The sequence below is a fragment of the Gobius niger genome, assembly GCF_951799975.1.
Source record: "Gobius niger genome assembly, chromosome: 22".
Lineage (NCBI taxonomy): Eukaryota > Metazoa > Chordata > Actinopteri > Gobiiformes > Gobiidae > Gobius > Gobius niger.
Window position 1 is genome coordinate 250,602 of NC_136873.1, and position 17,281 is coordinate 267,882.

General features: G+C 41.9%; 1 protein-coding gene across 1 annotated transcript in view; it reads right to left on the reverse strand.

The window, feature by feature from the left end:
* Positions 1-7,166: 7,166 nt before the first annotated feature.
* bnip3lb (BCL2 interacting protein 3 like b) overlaps positions 7,167-17,281 on the reverse strand; it is a 36,205-nt gene continuing 26,090 nt past the window's right edge. The window contains exons 3-6 of the mRNA XM_079581293.1: positions 10,898-10,970; positions 9,369-9,472; positions 8,890-9,039; positions 7,167-7,858 (exon numbers count right to left, since the gene is read on the reverse strand). Of these exons, the coding sequence (XP_079437419.1) occupies positions 7,810-7,858; positions 8,890-9,039; positions 9,369-9,472; positions 10,898-10,970 (376 nt within the window). The 3' untranslated portion in view covers positions 7,167-7,809. The remainder of the gene's footprint in view (positions 7,859-8,889; positions 9,040-9,368; positions 9,473-10,897; positions 10,971-17,281) is intronic.

Here is a 17,281-nt window from a genome sequence, read left to right on the forward strand (position 1 = left end):
GTGTGCTGTCACTTCTTAAAGTGCTCCAATTTAGTTTGATTATCTGTTTATTTTATTAGCTTCTGTACTGTATTCTGTCACAAAAACACTTGGTTTGAGTTCTCTTTTTGTTTTGTTTTTTGAATCAGTAAGTCTTCTCTATTAGAGCTTTGAGCTTTGTTATAGGCCGGAGACACAGTGTGGAATATCCTCTCTCTTTAAATCTCCGACTCATATCCCGAGCATTTCTTTCAAATGCTCGGGATATGAGCATTTGAAATAAATGGTTGCTTAGACATGAGTGTATGGGAGCGTGATACTACCAGGGAAAGTTGGCAGCCTTCTCTGTGCAGTAAACAGTGAGGAGCAGAGGAAGGAAGGGCTGGGGTCAGTAATGTCCACTGACTGTAGGCCGGACCAGCTCAGGACACAATAACACTGACAGGCGCATTGAGTTGCCTTGTGTACGAAATGCGCGGTATAAATAAAGTTGCCTTGCCTTGCCTGATTATTAAAAAAAGACTGAAATATTTTTGACTTAGGAATCAATATTTTTTTATTCAAAGTGCCTGGAGATCCTTGAATGTTGTTTTTATATTCAAACCTGTAAAGAGTAAATGCTCACTAATGTGTCTTAATTCACTTTTTCTTTTAAAACATTTTCAAAGCCATTACACAAATGATTCATCCCAAGCTGGTTTTATATGTGTAAACATATATATGTGTAAACATATATATATATATATATATATATATATATATATATATATATATATATATATATATATATATATATATGTTTGGTTCGCATTGCCGGCAGTAAGTCAGACCTGTTCCCGGTGCGTGTTGGTCTCCTCAGGGCTGCCCTTTGTCACCGGTTCTGTTCATTACTTTATGGACAGAATTTCTAGGCGCAGCCAGGGGCCGGAGGGTGTCCGGTTTGGGAGCCTCAGGATCTCATCTCTGAAGTTTGCGGATGATGTTGTTCTGATGGCTTCAACGAATCAGGACCAGCTGCTCTGGCTCTCCTGGTCGCCTCCCGCGGGAGGTGTTCCAGGCATGTCCTAGTGGGACAAGGCCTCGTGGAAGGCCCAGGGCACGCTGGTGGGACTACGTCTCAGAGCTAGCCTGTGTGTTGGAAACAAGCTGTGAAAATGTGTAAATGAAACATCAGATGTTGAGGCTCCACCTCCAATAAAACAGGTGTTTACGTTTCATGACGACATGTTTTGCTGAAGGGCAATAGGGCTGTCCCTGAAAACCACCTCTTTTGCATTGCGAGTGAGCCGATGGGCGGTGCTGTTTTCTTTCATCTTGAGTCTTTGAGTTGACATGAGGCAGAGCTGCTGAGAACGGCTGAAACCACCTCCTCCAGAGGGTTTAGTGGAGCCCCCAGTGTCAGTACGATAGGAACCGGCGTGTACAGCTGTTCTGTAGGGCAGTAAACAGCCCTGTAAACTAACAATGATCTGGAAGGGCCAACCTATTCGAGTTGTCTCAGAGGCAGATTCACAGCCTCTTCAGTCCTGTCTCAGTGAGATAACTGCTGAGTCTCTATCTGGTTCAGGTCTAGCTGACTGAAGGACAGGTCTGGCTTTGGTCTTCATGTTGTGTTCACAGCCTCTGAGATTAACAGTTTCCTTCGTTTTCCTCTTGCTTGTACCTAAACGCATTACTAGCAGCTGCAGCCGTGGTCTGCCTCTCAGTGATGGAGCAGCCACCACCCTGTAACCATGACAATGCTGTCAGCTGCAGTGGGCGGGGCCAAGCCTCGACACCCAGAGCTGATTGGCTGTGAACAGGTGTGCCGATGTGTACAAGGACGGAGTGGGCGGAACGAGGAGAGACCCTCATCAACATGACAAAGCCCCGTCCAGCTGTGGGAAGACTGACACAAGCTTTTATTAGGCATATACTCTGGGACATGTGAGCGGCACAATGGCCTTCACGGGACAGGCATCTCCAACCTGTAGCAGACACCAGGAGCCTCCAGCTTTTGTCAAGCCGCTCTCCAAAGGATGTTTCAGTCTAAAAATAAAAAGACTGTTTTTATTTAGACCAGTGATCTCCAACCAGGAGCTCTCCAGACTTTCTACATCTCAACACGCATTTGAGAGCTCATATTTTAGAGGCATTTTCATTACTACACAATCTGCAAAACAATTGTTTGTTAAAATCAGTCACAAGGAGAGAATTCAATACATTTTCTTCAATCATGTTTGTATATGATCTTGGCTACAGCCTCTCCAGAGTGAACGCATGGCATTGGCTACACAAGTGTCTTTGAAAAAAAAAAGGTTCCTTGATAGTTTTGTTATATGAAAGTCGCCTGGTGAAAAAGGTCAGAGAAACCTGATTTAATCATTCTACAAGGGAAAAAGCACTAAAAAAATAGATAAGTAATAAAACTACATTACATCCCATTTTCCCAAATAAGGGATTACCTAAGGCTGGGCAGCTCTAAATCTAATCTATAATCTAAATGTTATCGCTATCGCAATCTTATACAGGTCAATCCCAGTCATCTTTACAGTCATTAGGTAAAGAGCATTATTCTCTGTCAGAGTTTTACAGTTTAAATGAGATGTTAAAGGACACTGGAGGAAAGGATTTGTTTTTAGTATGAAATAATAAAATAAAATCCAAATATTTCCATATCAATATCATCCTTGATAAGGAAAATATCAACATATGTTCCTTATCAATATAAGGAAATGGTCAGATGTTCTATGCCGTGGATATTATTAACTATGGCCAGCCCTCGGTTAATAAATGGGTCCTTCAATCAGAGCTTCTATGTTTCCACAAGAAAAAGATACACTTGTTTTATACCAAAGCCAAAAGCCTCTGCAAAAGGAGTCAAGAAACGATAAATGAGTCAAATCTTTTTACAATTAATTCAAATTTATAACCGACATTGAGTAATGGACAACAAAGAACACAATGATGATATTAGAAACAAAAGCATATATTTTTTATAAGTGTTTATGCCTTATGTATTTGATTTTGATTCAATGTTCATGTCATAGGTCCTCATTTTGGAAGAAAACGAGTATGTGTGTGTGTGTCTGAGACCATTACCTGCACTGGGAGGATGTTTTTAATCTATGTTTAAATGTAAAGCACTTTGTGAGGCACTTGTGTATGAAAAGCGCTTTATAAATAAAGTTTTGATTGATTTTGTTTGAAATGTGACCTCCGTCTTCCTCAGAGGCGTCTCTACACAGACATGATGCGTCTTTTATCCAGGAGGACATCGAAGGCCAACAGTTTCCTCAAATCATTAACATCTCCATTCATCGTCAAATTCATTGACAATAAGTTCATGAACTCCTGCATATTTATTTCAAATCGGTAACTCAATGGGACTATTAGCCTTGGAGCCAATACAAACCTTTAAACAAAAACTAAATATTCTCTACAACCAGTGCTTCATTTGTAATGAGTATTTTCAGGAACACGTTTGGTCTGATGTGATGTGATTCAGGAACAGGCCAAAACATCTGCCGGAACAATCTCATTAAACACTGTTATATCAGATCAAATATTTCCCGGATCCTTCACCCTGAACAACTGAAAGGCGGGGAATGCGTTTTTAATGAAGCACTGTCTACAACCCTGGATGGTCTAAGACAAGCACAGATGCATGATGGGAGGGGAGGTTTTAAATATAACTGGAATAGATGCTGCAGATCCACTTCCTGTTCTCTGGTTTCTGCAGCACTGAGCACGAGCGGCAGAATCAGCCTTTGTCTGGTGTAACGCACGGCCAAATGAAAGGTGAAAGAAAATGACTTTAGATTTTCATGATTGTAGATTATATATATATTAGAAACACGGCACCGGTTCATACGTTTGTTTAGATTTTCAGGGTTAATCTGTAGGTTTTACATCAACAAAACAATCTGCTCTGCCAAGACTTAAAGCCATTATTTCCAAGGTGTGGCAAGAATGAAAGAGTCAAACTGCAGAGCGAGTAATACAGGAGAGTACTGACCTCTAGGGGCCTTTAAGAGCAAGTGCAAGATGTAGAATTACTTCAGAATAGTGTGATAGTGATAGTGGAGGAGATGGGGAAAGTAAGGCAAGGCAAGTTTATTTGTAGAGCACAATTCATATAGAAGGCAAGTCAAAGTGCTTTACAGATGCAGAAATACAAGAAAACAAATACAATCATTCCATAAAACATCAACATTCATTCATTACAGTCAAAGGCAGATGAAGTACTGTCAGTTGTCATGTGCACATCCTCATGAAGACGGTTCCAGATTTTAGCTGCATGAAACTGAAACGCAGCCTCACCGTGTTTAGTCCTGACTCTGTATTTTGGTGCCAGATTCTAAATACATTGTGTGAATTACATCTTAACTTCCTACATATATGCTTTATTCATTCATTTACCTCACTTGCCCCAGTCGAGCTCCGGTGTTGAGTTGAGTGAGTTGAGGGAGGACAGGGACAGCTGCTCCAATGAAACTACCCCCCCTTCACCCCACCCTCTGGAACTTGATATTGATCGCAGATTTCCGGGGGGTAACTTTAAATCGATTTCAAATTAGCCCCTTGATTTCAGATTACCCCCCGCCAACTACAATATGTATTGTTTGGTCTGGCCATGTTAAATAGAAAATGCTGGGATGTTCAGAGCTTATAATAGCAACAACTTGTAACTTTTCATCTGCAGTTTTCTGATCCAAACCTGCTAATAATATACACTCTCATTTGATAAGCATGATTGTTAACTCCACTCTCCTTAAGGCCCGGGCTAAGGTAAGGTTTTGGGCCAGAATCCTGGTGAGAGAGCTGGTCGGCCCCTTTAGGCCCTTTTAGGATCCCTGAAGGTGTGAAAATGACCTTTGACTGACCACTGTCTTCTATGCTACAAAAAGAAGAGCCGTGCTTTCCCGAACAAAATCCTCTTCATCATGACAACGCACCATGTCCTGCTGTAAAGAAAACCTCTGTATCACTGGCTGCTCTGGGCATAAAAGGAGAGAAACTCATGATGTGGACCCCATCCTCCCCTGACTTCAACCCTATTGAGAACCTTTGGAGCCTCAACAAAAAAACTTGGGGAGGGAGGCAGTTTTCATCCAAACAGCAGTTCTTTTAGGTTATTCTGACATCCTGCAAAGAAATCCAAGCAGAAACTGTCCAAAAACTCACAAGTTTAATGGATTTAAGAATTTTGAAGCTGCTGAAGGGCTGCTATGGTAAAATATAACTTGACCTGTTAAGATGTTTTTGATTGAAATAGCTTTTGATTTCAGTAAATATGACCTCCTAATGCTGCAAATTCAACAAAAGACCATTTTCAGTAAATTACAAGCTTTAAAATGTATTGAAACGATCAGTGGATTTTGAGGTTTTTACTAAATTTATTTTTGAAAAAAATACTGTTATCACTGGGAGATTTTTTCAACCACATTTAAATGATCCTCGACCAGTTAAAGACTTATATTATGCTGCCTCTCATTTGAGTTGACAATTTAGAAAATCTTGAATCTACGTCATTTGCATAATATTGGAACGCAGTGTAGTGGATATTCGGACACAGCAATACATAGTGGCAAAGTTCCATATTGCTCCCCTCCCACCTGAGAGTACTGCCTAGGATGGCAAGCGATGCCTATTTGTGGGTGAAAAACAACATCAAAATGAAACAACTAAAAAGAATTTATGCTACAGACAGGCCCATCATTTTAAGCTTGGCTCGTTACTTTTTTTACTTAGAGTTTAGAGTTAGCCAATAGCCTCAAGACAAAAACACTGAGCACAGAAGTTTCCTCCAGTTAATTATTTGCTCCTGACACAATGTTTTTAACATGATGCTGTGACTTTCCGTCACTCACTTCCTGCCAAGTAATCTTCAGCTATTATTTGTTTTGGACAAGACACCGCTGCTAACTTATAAGGAGATAACGGGACAGGAAGAGCAGCACCTCCTGAGGATCCACTCGTGAGTCACGTGACGCTCGTGTGCATGTGGCCCATTGGCTGCTCACTGCTGCTTCATTTAGTCGAGTTGCTAAAATAGAAGAAATCTGTCATTTTTGTACGAGGTGAGGGGGAAAAAACATCTCCACACAAGAAGTTTCATTAAGGTCAACTTTAATGACAAAAATGTTTTCTCCAATGTAGTGGGAAAAAGAATTCAAAGCAAATATATTCGTACAATGACTCAACTGTTTCATTATTGCATTCTGAGGGGAGCGCTCCGTTCACATGTACATCCGGCCTGGCTTTCCTCAAAATCAACAAAAACACCATCTTCCCGTTTCATTTTGTGCAATATTACCCATGAAAAACACAGAAACAAGAGCAGAACAAGGCTACCGCCGCTCAGGGTCTCTGAGGCTGAACCGTCAGAAAAACACACGTGTTTCCCAACGCAACAAAACTATCATTACCTTATCAAAATGTAAAAATAATACAAATCTACATTTACCATCTCACTGGGACTTCCCTGGTTAAATAAATACAGGTTATTAGCGCACGTGGTCAACATTATCAGTAGCTAACGTGTCAAATATTGCCCTTCAATGTCAGTTAGCTTATTCTCTGGCTCAAACACATCATTGTCTGAACAAATGTTTGCGTTTTAGAATTTATATATATTGCTAGATGCAGGGCAGGTCAAGAAAGTCTGGGTGTTTTTCTGTGGGTCCAGCCTTAGAGACGTACGTGTGCTTTACTGGTGAACGACTGGTTTGGCAAAAGATTCAAGGAGTGTCAGCAAAAAGAAACAAAAACAAAACAAATGTAGCTTGATTCCTCTTAAAACAAATGAGAAACAGTTCAAACCACAATGCTTTATATATAAATGGACAAAATGGACTCCGTGATGCTGAATAACAATACACTTCTAAGCATGTGTAGTTGTAGTTGTTATGTGCCATCATTTTTTTAGTTATAAATAAGTGTATCCAAAAGAAATAAATATGCTAAAGCTAATAGCTAAAGGAGAGGCTGCTAATGCTAAAAGCAACAATAGCGGCTTTGTCCATTTTCATATAGTCTGTAGCTTAAACTGAACTGAAAAAATGAAAATAAATTCGGCCTTTAAAAAGAAAAAGCAAAGAAGTCTAGCAAAAAGATATGTAACGGACATCTAACGGAGCCGGACAGATCAAATCAAATCAAGCTACTATAATTGTGAGGACCAAGTACTTAAAAATAAAGTAAAAATACTGTCTTATTGTCGTCTCCCCTCAGTGCAAATCATGAAACACTTCTGGTTCTGGGATGGCCACTACGGTAACGGATTACAGCGTATTTCTGTTGCAAAATAAGTTTAAAAAAAGTTGATATAATCTAAAGATAAAACGGCTACAAAAAAAAGGCATGATCAGTTCAAGTAGCCCGAGGTGTTTTTTTTTCCGTTTGAGTTACGAAGTGGGGGCTTTACTGATGTCGCTGGCACAATCTGTGGTCAAACACTCCTTGTTTCTTTGTTTTCACATCCAAAAGGGCAAAGAGTTTGGTTAAGGACGCTCCCTTGAAAACCCACCCGCTTAAAAACGTTTACAACCCCCTCCCGGAGAGAAAAAAAGAAGCAAAATGTAAGTATCGTTTAGAGATTTACAAATGCGTGAAAGAGACAGTCAAACAGCCAGTCAAGAAAAAGGGTGAAAAGGGGGGAGAGAGGGCAGACAGGAGGGGGGAGGCAGACCTGAGGACATTTCATATCTCAGGGAGGTGCAGGAGAGACAGAGGGCGGTTTGGGGAGGGGGTGCGAGGGGCAGGCAGGGCAGGGGGGGCGCTCGTCTCCATGGCTTCTCTCGACGACTCCGCTATGGCCACTTCACAGGCACTTGTCTTCAGAAGCGTTCAAAAGGAGCTGGTGGGGGGCGTGGTCAACCTCTTTCCAATGTACACCCTAAGAGAGAGAGAGGGAGAAGTCGTGTTTTAGAACAGAGGCTCTCAGACTGTGGGCGTGTTCAGGTACAGTCAGGGCTATCTGCAATTCATTTCTGCTTATGATTTATTCCTTTCTGCTTTTATTCAAGTTGGACAGACTGTATTGAGTAAAAATGGTTTAGTTAAATATTGCAATAATGTCACAAAATGGCAGCGGTGGTCAGTCAAGTCTTTACTTAAGCACATTACTTAAGAGAAGTTTTGCTAGTACATTTACTCCACTACATTTTAAAGTTAAGTATATCACTTTCTAACCCCCTACATTTCTAAAAAAGCTCCAACTAACTCATGACAATTCACCTTCTTCAAGAACTCATGCTGGGAGGCGCCATCTGGTGTTCATGGACAGACAAGTGTGACTTAAACTGACACTGTCTGTAATTTATGACATTGTTGTAACTGGTGACAGTTCTGACACACCGCTGGGTAATAATAACAATAATGGCTTGTGCTTTACTTGTGCTGTATGACCAAGTTTCTCAAACCACACTGTAATCAGTATTTATTCCACACTCGGTGATGGTGATGCTACTACACATCTGCCCTTGGGGTAGACGGACACAAGCGAGGCCACCAGATTCTTTCTGCTCTATTGTACAGTACAGGCCCAAAGTCTGGACACACTTTTATGTCTTGGCTTTTCTTTATTTTTCAAGTATATAGTGTGTAGAAAGCAAACGAAAATATGTCACATGTTCACTTTGTGATTAGCCTGTCATCTCATTATCACTATTGTTTTCCATGGCTTAATGTTGTCATTTGTTTCTTCGGTCTTACTTTGTGGATTTGTAAAGATGGATGGGATTTCTATTATTATTTCTGTTTTAACATGTAAAATGGTCACATTGATAAAGTGCCTTTCTACCTGCTTTAGGCAGGTAGGTGAAGTGTCTTGCCCAAGGACACAACAACAATGTGCACCTACGGGATTGGAACCATCGACCCTCCGGTCTTTGACCACCACTGAAGATTGCAGTGACTCCGCCTTACCCCAGGCCCAGGGCGAGGATGTGTGAGAGCAGCAGAGATGGGATGAACACTTTGAGGAACTCAGCAGAGAAGATGCCTCCTTTCTTCATGGCCCCAGTCTTCCTCATGCTCAGCGTGACCGAGCGGCGGGGGTGACGGAAGTGGAACTCCCTGCACGGAAACACATGCACGCCATTACAACAAATAATACAATACCATATGATTTAGTTCAAAGCATCCGATGTTCTTTATGGCTCTTTCACTGAAAAGGAACAAAACAAACTCTAATCGTTGGACCTTTTTTATCTCCCTTTGTAAAAGAAACAAGTTAGAAAAATGTCCCTATTTTCATCATTTCATTTCTGGCACAGCCTATTGATGTTCTTGGATGATAAATAATCTGAACCTGAGCTAGTGCTTCATTAGCTTCAAAAGGAAACATGGCTGCCTCAGTAACAGCGTGTACACTACAGAGTTTACGGAGGTGTCAGGGTACTGACTTGGGGGGAATGTTTTCGGGTCGACTGGACCAGTCAGCCACCCAGTCTGCGTCCTTCATCAGGATGTCCATGTCCCGCTCCTTCTCCAGGCTGTCTTCCTCCGACTATGGACACAAGACAGAAGTTACAGGGATGACATTCCACGCAAGAAGCACAACAGATAAAGGTGGCATGTTGGGGAAGGCCCAAATACTGTGTCGAACACAAACTAAAAAAGGAGAAACACTGAGGAAGGCTGTGTGGAAGTGTGCCCTCCATTCTTTACAAAGACTGGTTTGAATTCCCGAAGGGCGTGAGTGACAAGCGTATTAACCAATCAGAGAAAAGTATTTTGTAAACAAGGAATGGCATCAGCCAGTAGTGCGGAGACAAATGTGAATGTCTACATCGTTTTTGCGTAAGGATAAAAAGACTCATAAGCAACTCCGTTCAGATTTTAAACGTAGGAGATAGGGCTGTGCAATTAATCGAAATTCGATTACGATTTCGATTACAACAGTAAACAATTACAAAATTAGCATCATCGCAAAAAATCGATATAATTATTTTATTTATTTATTTATTTTTTTCACATTTTTTTTTTCTAATTTTTAATTTTTTGATTTCTGTCTTTTTTCTGCTGGATTTTTGTCACTTTTTTGCTGGATTTTTGTCACTTTTTTGCTGGATTTTTGTCATTTTTTTGATGGATTTTTGTCACTTTTTTGATGGATTTTTGTCACTTTTTTGCTGGATTTTTGTCTTTTTTTTGATGGATTTTTGTCATTTTTTTGATGGATTTTTGTCATTTTTTTGCTGGATTTTTGTCACTTTTTTGCTGGATTTTTGTCATTTTTTTGATGGATTTTTGTCACTTTTTTGATGGATTTTTGTCACTTTTTTGCTGGATTTTTGTCTTTTTTTTGATGGATTTTTGTCACTTTTTTGCTGGATTTTTGTCTTTTTTTTGATGGATTTTTGTCACTTTTTTGATGGATTTTTGTCACTTTTTTGCTGGATTTTTGTCACTTTTTTGCTGGATTTTTGTCTTTTTTTTTGATGGATTTTTGTCACTTTTTAGATGGATTTTTTTAAAGGCAACAAATAATCGTTTGAATAATCGTGATTTCAATTATGACAAAAATAATCGTGATTATTATTTTTTCAATAATCGAGCAGCCCTAGCAGGAGAATTCAACACGAACTCGTGACAGCTGTTCCAATCAATGTACGTTTGGAGCGGGACTAAAATACTTTCAATAGACAGCAAAAGTACAATACAAAGTGGTTAGTTCGGTTCTTGTCGTGACAGCGTGCTCTGTGATTGGATCAATATTAAACTTTTGGATATCTGATTGGCTCTCAGCAAATGGTCCAGACGGTCCTGCTTTTGAACAGATACAAAACGCAGGAGTGGATGTCCAGCCAGGAAGAAGACACTCATATTCTGTTAGGACATCCCACTGAAGGACAAGCCGTGTCTTTTGCAGTCTTCTGTTTTGTGTGACACGTGCGAGTCGTGTTGCCATGGCAGCAGCAGCAGCTCTTACCAGGCTGTCTCTCCGGGCGTCCACATCGAAGATAATCTGTCCGTCGTCTTGGGGGCTGTGGGGCCGCGGGGGGCTGCAGACACAAGAACACTCCGTTAGACATTTACGACAATCACCTGCAGCTCTGTCAATGAACCCGAGACGTCCGGTGAGAGCTCTGGAACTGGAAGACAGAGGATGTGATGCGAGGTTTCCCGCTCCGCTTCTGCACAAAGTAATGCACTGGTGATCTTTGGTAACTGTGCGATGTATTGTGCCAAATTACTAACTTGTGTAATTGCCAACGACCCGAACAGAGGAGTTGGTGTCAGCAAATTGACATGTAAAGTTTTCAATGAGACACATTTGGCTTTTAAAGAATCAAACAAAACATAAGGCTGCAGATATGAGAAAACAAGGCCTATTAGATCATTGTTCTTCTTTTGCCCCCCTCCTGTGTGTTTGTTGTATTGTGCTAATGTTCATTTGTTTGATCTGATTTTAGTCACCTGCTGTTGCACTTTGAGATTTCCTGGAAATGCAAAGTGCAATTTTAATAAAATGTATTTACTAAAACACTAAAGACACACCGAACCAGAGATAAATAATAGCTGAGCATTTCAATACTTCCATGTCTATGATCACTCCAAAACAAATATCAAGAGTACTTTAAATGTCTCAAATTGAGCAAAAATATTGAACATTTGAGCTGTTTTGAGATGCACTGATCCAGCTTTTTTGACTCTGGGGGTTTGAGAATCTGCCGATATCCGAAATGAACAAATGCCAAGAGACTTTCTTAAAAAGAGACTTTGTTTGTTGATGAAAGAGTGAATATATTAGCCAGCCGAGTCGTGGCATAGTGAGATGTCTCCTCGTCGATGGGTATGACACTGTTGCTTCATGTTCATCAAAACTGTCCATAGCTCCAGTAACGAGAACAGTGAACATAAAACTCCACCAAAGCGGCCAAAAAAAACTGTGCGTTTTAAGTAAATGCTCTTTTCTCCATTTTAATCAATAAAGTCATCTTTTCTTGTCATGATGTTACAAGATCAGTTATATCTATTAATAAACTCATGGAAAAACATTTAACAAGGATGACTGGACTCTTTTATATCCTTGGCTGCATGACAGGGACATGTCTATTGTTTATTCTTTCACTTTGATGGAACACAGGGTTGACCCCGATATGAACAACTCACATAACGTGACCTCATCATTACAACTCATCGGACATATTGTTACTCAGCCTCAAATACAAACACTGGGCCACTTCAGCAGTGGTTATTATATTTCATTGGCTTCTTTAGGCATTTCCATGTTAGTTTCTGACCCAGCCTTCATTTTTCTCGTTAGCATTCTGCCGCTAGCTTTAGCATGCTGTTGCTAGCCGCTGCATTTTGTGTGGCGATCAAAAATACACTTGCGGAGGCTAAAACTAACTCAGTGATTAAATTCTCCAGGATCTGCCCTTCAAAACCTACAGCAAGTCCATAGTCACTAAGGTTTAGTTGGTGGTAGTTGTGTTTTTACAGCAAAAAGTGGTATTGTTTCAGTATCGGATATTTGTAGCCAATGTCCAATATCATCTTTTTCCAGTATTGGCTCCGATATTCAATACCAGTATCGGATCGGTGCATCCCTACAGGTTAAGATTTAGATGGGCATTTGATCTAGATTAACTTGTTCTGAGATGTTTCTGACCCGATTCAATACATTTTGTCTTTATTTCAGGTTGTTTTGTCAATGGGGCTAGAAAATTGCTGTTGTCCCATTGGCAGTTTTAATTTCTTATTTCAAGCGAGATTTACCTTAGATCTAGGGATGTCCTGGTCACTTTTTTTGCCCCCCCCGTTTCATAATGTGCTCCATTCCAATCGCATTTTTGAACTTGTGACTTACTGACTGACTCCTCTCCTTTTGTCTGCTGTTTGCTAAAGCGATTGGCGCCTCTGATCCCGCTCACTGTGCTGAACGTATGAATGTGAGGTATGTTAATGACTTTACTTCAAAACAAGATTAAGCCAAAGTATGCAGTGGCCATGTCCACAAGTCTCCAGGTCAAAGCAATCCTCACCATCTGTTTTCAGAAAGCTTAAACTTCAACGTGATTGTCATTATCACAGTATTAGGTGACCGTGACACAACATCCATATCACAATACCGGTAATTTAAAGGGGCTAGATGCAAAGTAGCCATGTCATACTCACCACTGCCACCTCAGGTCATATGTGTAACTGCACCTTCTATATTAAGCTCGTGCATGACGGCACTTCAGACCCGAATTAATGTTTTGAGTGACAGTGCAGGATTTTAGAGGCAGTTGTGGTGAACATGTCTGGGCTCATTCTACACACTGGGACACATGGGAAAATACTTCATTTAAACATTTTTAAACTCCGTATAGTCCCTTTAACCATGTTTGGTTTTCGATACTGATACCTGAATGATGACTTTTTCCAATACCTATACTAAAACATTTGTCATTAAGAACCATTAAAACAGACGAATAATGTTAATCTACTATTTATTTTAAATTTGTATCATGTATTTGAGCTGAAAGAGAAGAAACAACCAGTAGAGATAATTGTCTGACTATGGAGCTCACCTGAATAAATTATAAGCAGCACCAACAAAATGTATAAAGAAAAAAATTATACACATATATATATGTATATATATATGTGTATACCGTACGCAGCCGACGCCTCCAAAGCGTCAGGTTTTTATGAAGGACGTGCCTCGGGAAGCATCACGAGGTCCCGCAGCATGAAAACAAGTATTAAAACTAACAACGTCAATAAAGCCGTAACTACATAGAGCAGCCTTTCTGATGATCACACACTGAGCCGGGCTTCATGCCTTTGTGGTTATTGCAGACTTTTAATCAATAATGAGGTGTTGGCGGTTGTAACATGCTAACCTAGCCTAGCCACTTCCTATTGGCACCAAACCTGTCCCAAATTCACTCGTATGGGCTGGATACTGGGCGGCACGGTAGCGCAGCGGTTAGTGCTCTCGCTTCACAGCTAGAAGGCCCGGGTACTCCGGTTTCCCCTACCACTAAAAACATGCACAATAGACCAGGATGAATGATGTGTGTGAGTGAATGTATGGTGGTGTCAGAGGGTCCGTTGGCGCAGACGTGTGTAGTCGCAAAAGCGCCTCTGACAGTCTCCCCCAGGGGAAACTGAAGCTACAAACATAGTTTACCACCACCGAGTATGGAGTGAACGTACAATTGTCTCATGTAAAGCGCTTTGTGACTATGTCTGTGAAAGGCGCTATATAAATAAAGATCTTCTTCTTCTTCTCTTCTTCTTCTTCTGGATACAGGTGTAGACCATGGGGATATAGTTAAAGATCCATAGGACATGGTAGTAGCAAAGAGGGACACGAGTTTGTCCCAAACAGCAGGTGTTTTTCAGACCAGGGCGACTTCCAAGATGCTACGAACACACTGAGCTGACGTGCGGTCAGAGCGTCTTATACTTGGTGACATTTGTGACAAGCGTCTGACTTCAGTAAGCACAAGCGTCTGACTTCAGTAAGCACAAGCGTCTGACTTCAGTAAGTACAAGCGTCTGACTTCAGTAAGCACAAGCGTCTGACTTCAGTAAGCACAAGCGTCTGACTTCAGTAAGCACAAGCGTCTGACTTCAGTAAGCACAAGCGTCTGACTTCAGTAAGCACAAGTGTCTGACTTCAGTAAGCACAAGTGTCTGACTTCAGTAAGCACAAGTGTCTGACCTCAGTAAGCACAAGCGTCTGACTTCAGTAAGCACAAGCGTCTGACTTCAGTAAGCACAAGCGCCTGACTTCAGTAAGCACAAGCGTCTGACTTCAGTAAGCACAAGCGTCTGACTTCAGTAAGCACAAGCGTCTGACTTCAGTAAGCACAAGTGTCTGACCTCAGTAAGCACAAGCGTCTGACTTCAGTAAGCACAAGCGTCTGACTTCAGTAAGCACAAGCGCCTGACTTCAGTAAGCACAAGCGTCTGACTTCAGTAAGCACAAGCGTCTGACTTCAGTAAGCACAAGCGCCTGACTTCAGTAAGTACAAGCGTCTGACCTCAGTAAGCACAAGCGTCTGACTTCAGTAAGCACAAGCGCCTGACTTCAGTAAGCACAAGCGTCTGACTTCAGTAAGCACAAGCGTCTGACTTCAGTAAGCACAAGTGTCTGACTTCAGTAAGCACAAGCGTCTGACTTCAGTAAGCACAAGCGTCTGACTTCAGTAAGCACAAGCGCCTGACTTCAGTAAGTACAAGCGTCTGACCTCAGTAAGCACAAGCGTCTGACTTCAGTAAGCACAAGCGTCTGACTTCAGTAAGCACAAGCGTCTGACTTCAGTAAGCACAAGCGTCTGACTTCAGTAAGCACAAGCGTCTGACTTCAGTAAGCACAAGCGTCTGACCTCAGTAAGCACAAGCGTCTGACTTCAGTAAGCACAAGCGTCTGACTTCAGTAAGCACAAGCGTCTGACTTCAGTAAGCACAAGCGTCTGACTTCAGTAAGCACAAGCGCCTGACTTCAGTAAGCACAAGCGTCTGACTTCAGTAAGCACAAGTGTCTGACTTCAGTAAGCACAAGCGTCTGACTTCAGTAAGCACAAGCGTCTGACTTCAGTAAGCACAAGCGTCTGACTTCAGTAAGCACAAGCGTCTGACTTCAGTAAGCACAAGCGTCTGACTTCAGTAAGCACAAGCGTCTGACTTCAGTAAGCACAAGCGTCTGACTTCAGTAAGCACAAGCGTCTGACTTCAGTAAGCACAAGCGTCTGACTTCAGTAAGCACAAGCGCCTGACTTCAGTAAGCACAAGCGCCTGACTTCAGTAAGCACAAGCGCCTGACTTCAGTAAGCACAAGCGTCTGACCTTAGTAAGCACAAGCGTCTGACTTCAGTAAGCACAAGCGTCTGACTTCAGTAAGCACAAGCGTCTGACCTCAGTAAGCACAAGCGTCTGACTTCAGTAAGCACAAGCGTCTGACTTCAGTAAGCACAAGCGCCTGACTTCAGTAAGCACAAGCGTCTGACTTCAGTAAGCACAAGCGTCTGACTTCAGTAAGCACAAGCGTCTGACTTCAGTAAGCACAAGCGTCTGACTTCAGTAAGCACAAGCGCCTGACTTCAGTAAGCACAAGCGTCTGACTTCAGTAAGCACAAGCGTCTGACTTCAGTAAGCACAAGCGTCTGACTTCAGTAAGCACAAGTGTCTGACTTCAGTAAGCACAAGCGTCTGACTTCAGTAAGCACAAGCGTCTGACTTCAGTAAGCACAAGCGTCTGACTTCAGTAAGCACAAGCGTCTGACTTCAGTAAGCACAAGCGTCTGACTTCAGTAAGCACAAGCGTCTGACTTCAGTAAGCACAAGCGTCTGACTTCAGTAAGCACAAGCGTCTGACTTCAGTAAGCACAAGCGTCTGACTTCAGTAAGCACAAGCGTCTGACTTCAGTAAGCACAAGCGCCTGACTTCAGTAAGCACAAGCGTCTGACTTCAGTAAGCACAAGCGTCTGACTTCAGTAAGCACAAGCGCCTGACTTCAGTAAGCACAAGCGTCTGACTTCAGTAAGCACAAGCGTCTGACTTCAGTAAGCACAAGCGTCTGACCTCAGTAAGCACAAGTGTCTGACTTCAGTAAGCACAAGCGTCTGACTTCAGTAAGCACAAGCGTCTGACTTCAGTAAGCACAAGCGTCTGACTTCAGTAAGCACAAGCGTCTGACTTCAGTAAGCACAAGTGTCTGACTTCAGTAAGCACAAGCGTCTGACTTCAGTAAGCACAAGCGTCTGACTTCAGTAAGCACAAGCGTCTGACTTCAGTAAGCACAAGTGTCTGACTTCAGTAAGCACAAGCGTCTGACTTCAGTAAGCACAAGCGTCTGACTTCAGTAAGCACAAGCGTCTGACTTCAGTAAGCACAAGTGTCTGACTTCAGTAAGCACAAGCGTCTGACTTCAGTAAGCACAAGCGTCTGACTTCAGTAAGCACAAGCGCCTGACTTCAGTAAGCACAAGCGTCTGACTTCAGTAAGCACAAGCGTCTGACTTCAGTAAGCACAAGCGTCTGACTTCAGTAAGCACAAGCGTCTGACTTCAGTAAGCACAAGCGTCTGACTTCAGTAAGCACAAGCGTCTGACTTCAGTAAGCACAAGTGTCTGACTTCAGTAAGCACAAGTGTCTGACTTCAGTAAGCACAAGCGTCTGACTTCAGTAAGCACAAGCGTCTGACTTCAGTAAGCACAAGCGTCTGACTTCAGTAAGCACAAGCGTCTGACTTCAGTAAGCACAAGTGTCTGACTTCAGTAAGCACAAGCGTCTGACTTCAGTAAGCACAAGCGTCTGACTTCAGTAAGCACAAGCGTCTGACTTCAGTAAGCACAAGCGTCTGACTTCAGTA